The sequence below is a fragment of the Apis cerana genome, linkage group LG2, assembly GCF_029169275.1.
Source record: "Apis cerana isolate GH-2021 linkage group LG2, AcerK_1.0, whole genome shotgun sequence".
Lineage (NCBI taxonomy): Eukaryota > Metazoa > Arthropoda > Insecta > Hymenoptera > Apidae > Apis > Apis cerana.
The window spans coordinates 2,821,629-2,831,363 of NC_083853.1; the positions used below are offsets into that span (position 1 = coordinate 2,821,629).

At 23.6% G+C, this 9,735-nt stretch overlaps 1 protein-coding gene across 2 annotated transcripts; it reads left to right on the top strand.

Moving 5' to 3' along the window:
* Positions 1-46: 46 nt before the first annotated feature.
* Positions 47-9,441, top strand: LOC107995202 (endocuticle structural glycoprotein SgAbd-4-like). 2 transcript variants are annotated; one of them, XM_062071766.1, is made up of 4 exons: positions 47-166; positions 2,265-2,416; positions 4,556-4,968; positions 8,541-9,441. In XM_062071766.1, exons 3-4 carry the CDS (start codon positions 4,957-4,959, stop codon positions 9,003-9,005), a joined length of 477 nt encoding a protein of 158 aa, XP_061927750.1. In that variant the 5' UTR covers positions 47-166; positions 2,265-2,416; positions 4,556-4,956; the 3' UTR covers positions 9,006-9,441. The 2 variants fall into 2 exon arrangements, with proteins under 2 accessions (XP_061927750.1, XP_016908048.1); XM_017052559.3 differs by lacking the exons at positions 47-166; positions 2,265-2,416 and having other exon boundaries at positions 3,583-4,968.
* Positions 9,442-9,735: the final 294 nt, after the last annotated feature.

Here is a 9,735-nt window from a genome sequence, read left to right on the forward strand (position 1 = left end):
CCCACCACTCGATGATCCAACTTCACTACGATTTTCTAGTTAGTTGAATCGAGATTTACTTGTACGATGTTTTCCATTAGTCGATGTGATCGATGGATGCTTCGAGAGGTGCAACGAATGAGAGAAGAAAGTCAGATTGTGAAAGCGACTGGTAGAAGATAGAGTGGTATTTGGAAACTTTGCTACGAGAGAATTTTAAATAAGATAGTCATAGCGAGTATGAGAATGATACGAGAAAATGCAAATAGAAGAGATGGATAAGGAAAATGAAAGTCTGTTGAAATTTTTGTCCTGATTAAAGCTTAAGATTAAATAAAAGTTTTAAAATCAAATATTATGATGAAAGAATGTGGGCATTCTTCTAAACTTATTTATAGATTTATGTTATAGAAATCGTTTACCAATTCGATTTCTTATAAAATAAAATTAACAAGTAAATTTGATGAATTTAAATTGTAGAAAAATTATTCATTCACGGATTTGCGGAGTTTTTTAATCATTTCTTTGTAATATACATTTATAGAAAAAATAAAAAAAATGAGCAGTCGAATTCTAACGATCTTGAAAAATCAAAAAAAAAAAAGAATTAATCAAATTTTGAAAGGAATTAAGAAAAGAATATTAGTTTATGCTTTGCAAATATTATTAGATATATTAGATATATTAGAATATATTAAATATTATTAGAAATAGGATTAGAATTGGAATAATTTTTAATTCGTAGAATTTTAGAATTTTTTAAAATAAAAATATTAATAAATAATAATATATTATTTTGTTTATTATGAATTTTATTATTATTACACACATGATTAAAAAAAACTTAAATTATCGTGCGCCGATTATATTAATACTTGTAGATAGACAACCTATTCTACTTATTACAATGTTACTCTTATGTATGTCAGTAGAATCGGTCTCATAAGTCAAACATAGTTTAACGTTGAAATTGAACGACGCAAAATAGCAAATGTCAGAAAATTTTATATCATCAATTTATTTGAGAACTTCCATTTTTGTAATATAATTTTGTTTACATACGTTAAATGATGTATTAACTCAATAAATTAAGATATAGTAAATATAGCCAAGATATATTATATACAATATATGTAAAAAATTTTAAATAATTTTATTTTATTAAATGAGAAAACAATATCTTATTTACTTTTATTCGCTTATTTTATATATTTTTATTTGTTATATTTTAACAGTATATAACATAAAATTAAAAAAAATAATTATGTAAATTTATAAAATATAAGATACATAAAGAAAAATATTTAAAATTCCTATTGTATAATTTTAAAATGAAAATTGATTTTTAATAATTTTATTTTATAATGTTTATTAATATAATTTTCTCATTAAATAATTATATTCAAATATTTATAAATATTCTTTACAACATATATGTATATAATATATGTGTATACATGTATATAATGAAATATAACTGATTGGCTTAAACAATGTAAACAATGTAAAATCATAAAAAATGAATTTGTGATCAGTAAGTACAACAAATTTTATGATTGTAACAATATTTGATGAAATATAATAAAATCAGTAACATTCATAACATAAACTTGGTTTGCTACGTAAACTAAAAAAAATAAATGTATTCAATGAAAAGTAGTAATGCTATTATTTATTTACTCTATGATATGATATCGCTTTTTTTAAACATATTATTATATAATTATATTTATTGTATATGTATACATATTTATTTGAATAATCTGATGACATATAGATGCACATATGCATGTATACACTTTCTTTTCTCTTGTAAATAATATTTAAATTTTTTTAAAATATTAAAAATTTTTTTAAAAATATTATTATATATTCAATAAAATTTTTTTCGTACACATTTAATATGATTTTTCAAATAATGTAAAATAATTATTTAAATATAAATATATATATCAATATTTAAAATCTTTTAACTTTCAATTATTTTTAAATTTTAAGTTTACTTGGTTTCGTCTAACGTACGTGTCTTTCGTCATGTGTATACGTATCCTAACAAGAATTTATTTACAATTACGAACATAAGCTAATAAAAGATATATAATATATACATAAATATGAAATTGTTATTAAAACAGAATTCGTAACGAATAAGTTTTTAAATTCATAAATATTTGTTCAACTCTTAAAATTATTTTTTTTTCTCTTTTTATCAGAATACATAAAGATTTTGTCTTTCATTGAAAATTTTTCTTTTGCAAATAGAAATATTGATTTGTATACATTAGGTAGCGGTTAATGCAATTATGTGAACGCTTGTTGCGTTCATAGCAACACTAAGGATCACTATGCCAAGGACTTGTATACGTAGAATTCTCACAGAAGTGCAAGTAACTGGTGTTTAAGACGTCGATGTCATTATCCCCCTGATAAATAACAGGTACAATTGAATGTAATATTTCTTGCTTACTTGCAACTCGATAATGTGAGCTCAGCGTGTTTTACGATCGACTAAACAATTCGTTTTGTGCAGATTTTAGCACTTTTCGATCAAGATAAAACAATCGTAGTTTCAATCGTACGATTCTTTATACGAGAATATTGGATTAGTTTTTAAAATTATTAATTAATAATTTTTAATTCTTTTGTTTTTATTTATATCAAGTTGTTTATATTGTTTATATTGTTTACATTTATAAAATTATTTATTATGAAGTTTCTAATTTAATCGTGATTGATTTTATGTGATATTTTATATATTTTTTTTTTATTTTGTTTTTCACAAGATTTTTAAAAATGTAATAAAAACATAGCAAAAGTGATATATTGTACAGGAAATTTATAATATTAGAAATTTAAATTTAAATATTATTTGTAAGTATAATTTAATAAAAATATAAAAAATATGAAAATATTGAAAAATGAGAGATTATTTTTTATTTAAAAAAATAACATATAAAATCAATTTAAAAAAGAATTAAACAAAGTGATATCATTTATTGACATTTATATTTGCTTCTATATAAAATAAAGAATTTATTTCTTATATTATTATTCTTATATTCCTTTATTATTATTATTAATCTAGGAAGGAAAATGAAATTTTTTTTTTATTTTATACAAACATTTATATTTTTATTTATACAAGCATACTTTATTTTATACAAATGTATTTATTAACTTCATAACATATTAATTAATAATTTATTGCAAATGAAATCTGTAGATTTAAAAAATAATTTTAAAAAAATAAAGAGTTATTAACTTTTTTGTTATTTATGTTAACTTTATAACATATTAATTGATAATTTATTGCAAATGAAATCTGCAGATTTTTAAAAAAAAAATTTCAAAAAAAAATAAAGAGTTATTAATTTTTTTATTATTAACTTTTTAATCAATAATTAATGTTAATGAATTTATTCATTTTCTTTTGTAATTTGAAATTAGATTATATATATAGATTATAGAATTATAATTGTTTTTTTATTTATTTCTTTAGTTTTTGAATGTATTTGATTCTCTTAAGAATACACATACTGTAAGTCACAATGAAATGTAAATTACATTAAGAGAATTTAATAATGGTAAAACATAACATTGACCTAAATTAGAAATTTATTTATTATGTTATTTACTATAAGCATCATTGCACCTTAGATTATAAGAAATAGCGAGTTAAGATTCTCTTAAATTGCAGTTTAAAAGTTTGTTTGCATTTGACATTAAAGTTCACATAAAGATTTATGAAATTTCTTTTTTTTTGAGTACATTCGATCTTTATCTTCATCGACATTCTTAAATGCTTCATGAATTTATTCATAAAAATTTTATTAAGAATATTGATGCTAATTCAAGGAATTGTCACGTCTGAACGTATTTCTAGCTGTTGTCAAGTATTTGCATAAAATGTGTTCATTGTATTAAAATATTAGCATCGACGATGTGTTTTATTATAGTAAAAAAAGTTCTTTCTCTTTTCCATTATCTACGGTGACGAATTAAATAACCATAGATATTAACATCCGACTATTAACAATACTTCTCTTAGTTATTTTAAAATTACGTAAATTTCTTGTGTTGAAGTGCCATTGGGCTGCTATCATTTCTCGATATATATTCCAATAAATCATTAGACATTTAATAATATGTTTTAAAATAAAAAACAAGAAAAATGAAAATTATTACTTAATAATTAATTCATTAAATTCGTTTAACAATAATATCCAATATTATTGAATAATTTATATTATGTCAAATCCTAAAAACTAAACAAATTTAAAACAAATACTTTAATTTTATAAATTACAACGTATAAAATTATTAATAATTTAATAACTTTACGTATACAATAATTTATAAAATATAATTTCATCTGTGAGCGTGGATCAATAATAGACGTTCGAAATTAAAGATGTCAGTCCCATTTCATTTACAAAGGATCGATCGCATTCATCTCGCATCCCAGTTGCATTGTTCGAATTCACCGAAAAGGAGATGACATCGGTACCTACACATTCGCCATAATTACGCAAGTAAAAGATTACGCAAACTCCTCTCTCTCTGTCTCTCTCTTTAGTGGATGTTGGATGGGGAAAAGTCAGGACGGATGACAGTGGCGGACAGCGGTCGGTAAAATCTCATTATAAAGCTGCGCGCATGCACGATCGAAGGATCGATCATCTCTGCTCCTTTTTTCATATCGGGGGTGTGGATCGTTCGGCGGTTAGAAGTGCTCTAGAGCGAGACGTGGCTATCCCGAAATAAACTTTCTCGGGTTATGTAAAGGCTGGCAACTGGCTTGTAGACTCGCCAGTATAAAGGTCGGCTGTTCCTCCAACGATCCAAGAGTTGCTCACGAACTTTACGCCAGCAACGATCGGTCGCTCTATATGTGACGTCTGAAGCCTTTTTTATCTCTCCACACACATACACACACTATCGCAATTTTCTCGTGGGAGCACGTGCAGTTTCGGCAACATGCGTTCCTTGGTAAGTATCCTCTTCTTTTCCACGTCTTGCGCACCTGTTCTCTTCTTCCCTTGCTTCCTCTTTTGTTCGTCGCTCGGTGATCTTAACACTTTATCTGTTGGTAAGCTTATTCCTAATGCCTATTGCTTATCGAACAATGGCCTATTAATCGACCCCTCGATTTGATCGAGTCGTTAGTGAGTGAGTAATCTTAATCAGGAGCGTGTAGATAAAGTGTTAACATGTTCAATATCGTGCTAAAAATCAAAGATTGGATGTTCCCGGTGTTAATTTTAAGAGAATAATCGTAAAACTGTGAATATCCCGAAAAATGGCTGTATATATTTTATACAAGAAATGAATAAAAAGAAAAATTAGATGTGTGAAAAATGAATTTCTTTTTTTTTTGGAAAAATTTATAACGCGATCGTACACGCCAATTACCATGGAATAGGAAATTCTCATTTACGCATGCAGTCCGTTATTGGTACGTTTTAATAGAAGATTTAGATTTTTTTTTAACTTTTTTTTCTTTTAAAAAACGCGATAATTTACGATCAAAATCTAAATAAGAACCGAATGATTACTTTTGATGACGTGACAAGGGTAAGTCAGGTCAATGGCATTGAATTAGTCGTTTAAACTTGATTTTCTGGTTTATTTTTATAGTAGTCGAAAATATTGCGCATTTGTATTTATAATGATTTGTATTTTTATTACTGATAAAATTTCTTGATGTTTATTAGAAATGAAGATAATTTGCAATAAATAATGTTAATTTAATTGATTATTTTTTATTTGAATTATAATTATGATATGAAAACGAGAAAATATTATTATTTATAAGTTATTGTCATTTGTATAATATATTATAATGCGAAATATTGATGTTTATATTTTTAATTATTATTTAAAATATAATTAGTAGAATTTACTTAATTAAATGTAAATTTTTATGAAATACACATATATAATATACGTAAACAATTAATATTAACTTAAAAAAATTTTCTATATTAATTTTTGATTATTATTAGAATTAGAAATTATAAAAAACATTGACAAAATATAATTTTGATTATAAAATATATAAAAAGTTTTATTAATTTATTAAAAGATTTATATAAGATTCTTTAATTTTATATATATAAAATACATGGATTATTAATTTATCTTTTTCCTTATTCAAATTATTTTATTAATCTTTTTGATTTGCAATGATTTTCTATATTAACAGTATGTATAATATTTATTAGTATATATAATAATATTAGTATATATAATAATATTACTAAATTATTTAATACTTTTATCTAAAATTTCATCTATAACATATATATTATTCATCATATACAATTTGAGAATTTATGGAAACATTAATTAAAAATTACAAATTTTATATATTAGTTATATAAAAAAGTTATAATAATAAATATAATAATATGAAATTTACAACAAAATTATTCAAATTAAATACACTTTCACGAAGAGAAAGTATCAAAATTTTTGTTTAACATAATTCTAATATAACTTCACCAATAAATTTTCGATTAATATGTATCATATAACAAATTTAATATTGTTAAATTAATACGATAATAATAAAATAATATCATGAAAAAATATTAATAAAAATTTTCAAGAAAAATAATCAATTTTAGAAAAAAATTACATATTAATTAATTATTTAGTTAGATTTTTTCATTGATTACGTGAAACAACATTAGAGTCGGGTTTGTCCCTTTTACCGTTTGCAATCATAATGAATATTCTGACCTACCTTCTAACACATTCGTCTTGCCCTGACCTTTCACGGGGAAAGGTATCTCAGCAGATTTACAGGACAAGTATGATGAAGATTGAAAACATATTTATTTCTTTAAAGTTAAATTTTAGTTAGAAATTTACAACAATTAAAAAATGAAAATAAATAAAAACAAATAAAAAATGAAAATGACGAAAAGACGATTGAAAAATAAATAATTATAATATGAACTGAAGAAGTAGATTACAAGATTTAAATAAAGAATTTAAAAGAAGATTTTAAATAAATGAATAATCTATTGATTAAAGCATTCATATATATTCATATATTTTATTATAGACTTTCTAATGTTTTTATGTGATATTTTGCAATAAAATAAGAATTGCATATTTAATATGAATTGTTTTTATTTGTTACTTAGAATTTTAATTAATATTATTATAATATATAAATATTTATATACAAGATTTCATTAATTTAAAAAATCTTGTACCTACTAAAAATCTTATAGTAATACTACAATTATTTATTTTATATGAAAATATAAAGTAACATTCTTTATGATTTAATTGTGAATGAAATAGGCAATAGAAATTAAAAATATATAATTTATATTTAGAATTTGTATTTAGAAATTGATTATTTCATTGATCATAAAAGAATACTAATAGCTAACATTAGAAATTAATTCTGAAGAAAATATTTATATTTAAAAAATTTAAAAATCATTAACATTCATTTTATCGTATAATGCAATCATAAACATCATCGTTAAAATATGAATAGATATATTATACAACGAAAAAAATATTTTCATGAAATTTTAAATATTCAAAAAAAGAAAAAGGAAAAAAATTATTATTCTATTGATTTACACAGTTCGACTTTTCTTAAGAAGCCATTACGTATGATGTAAGTTACATTAGCTGCTTACATCAATCACTGACATAGTAATCATAACTCTCTCTAATCGTACTATTAACTACCTACTTGTCTAGACAGTCTCTATCAAAATAACGTTGGCATATTAAACATATTTAATATGTTCTTTAACTAATCGAACGTTAATAAAATGGTACCAAATATAAAAAGCATGCCACAAAGGATCATCATAAAAAAACATATGAAAAAAGATTTCTTTTTGTTTATTTTTTATTGTTATATGAAATAGTATACAATTTTTGTATACTATTTTCAAAATATAGTTTATCAATCATTATTTCAAAAATGTTTTCAAATTTCAATAAAGTTAAATAATTTATAAAAGTATTATAGTATTATTTATACAAAAATTATTAAAAATTATAAAAAGTAAACAAGTTGTATAGTTTCAAATGAAAGTTAGTTTTTTATATTTATTTATATTTATTATATTTTTTATATTTATTTTAATTACAAGAATATAATAAATAAAAACTAAAATAAACATTAAAAATATAATTCTTAGAGAAATATATAATTTAAATTTCTAAATTTGGTAACTAAATTCTATTTAGAAATTTAATATAAGTTGTTTCCTTTTCGTTAATTAAAATAATCAATATATTAGCTTATATTCTTTTAACATAATTAATAAAATATTTTATGGAATAAGGAAATCTGTCATATCACATGTATAGTATTTCTTACAAAATCATCAATTCAATTAATAATTGAATCAATAATTGCTATATTTCAAATCAACAAATGCATTTGTCACCATGAAATAAACATCATTTCATTATTTCTTTTTTCCCTTACTTACTTTTCAAATATTATTTCGTCAAAATTATTTCAATGATTATTCTCCATATTTTTTGCTTGAAATATATCCAACATCCTTTTTCAGATCTTCCTCGCTCTTGTTGCAACGGCTCATTGCCAGGAATATTTCCGGCAACCGGAAAAGATCATAAGCGAGAATCGGAACCTGGGCGACAATCGTGGCCACTATTCGTTCACGTATGAGACCGAGGGTGGTATCGTGCAAACGGAGACCGGAAGTCGAAAGTATGCTGGCACACCATCCGAGACTCAGCTGATCCAAGGCTCTGTGCAGTATAACGCCCCAGACGGAACACCGATAGCGATTAGCTGGACCGCCGACGAATTCGGCACTCAAGTTGCCGGTACTCACGTGCCAACACCACCCCCAATACCGCCAGCCATTCAAAGGGCCCTCGACTGGATCGCGAAACAACCCTCGACCCCGGAACCCGAGGAGGTTGGCAAAGATTCACCAAGCCAACAAAACGCTGTTCCAGCAAGCACTAATCGGCAATACAAACCGCCACGGACGAATCAACGAAACTGATTGTTCGTGATCCGTGATTCGTTAAAATACCTCCTTAGTTGTAATATTCTTGTCTAACATTTCTATATAATTGTAAGTTAATATTTCTATCTCGAAAGATCGCGAGATTTTAGGTTAAGTTTGCGAAAACTTTTAGGTTAAGTTTACTTATTTGAGACATATATGTGAGAATTGTTAATAATTGAATTGTGATGTGTTGTTGTTATTAGAAAACATTGGTTAAAGCAAAAATTTTAACAATTTTAAATCTTTGTGAAATATATAAGGTTTTCTAATTTTGATTAAATGACACAAACTTCGAATATTTGAATGTATCTTAAGAAATGGAAATGTTAGATGAAAAATTTTAATTAAGGAGGGAATATCTGTTAGAACAAATTTTCATGTTAGTTTTTTTTTACAATGTACAAAATAAAATTTATATTTTCATAGAAAATTCATTTGGTATGAATTTGATTCATTTGATTGACAAACGTTCATATTGATTTTTTTTATTCAAAAAAGTTAAAAGATATAAAAATCGGTATATTTTATTATGATCTCATAAATACATTTAGAAAGAAATTATTATATAATTTTATACAATTTTTTTTATTTTTTTTTTTTTATTTTTGATTATAATAGATTTTTCTGATTATTTTTTCTTTTCTTTTCTTCATGTTATAATTTTTAATCGTCTTCCATTTCTTGTCGAATATGCTTTTAATAATGTTTATTAGTCGACAAATAT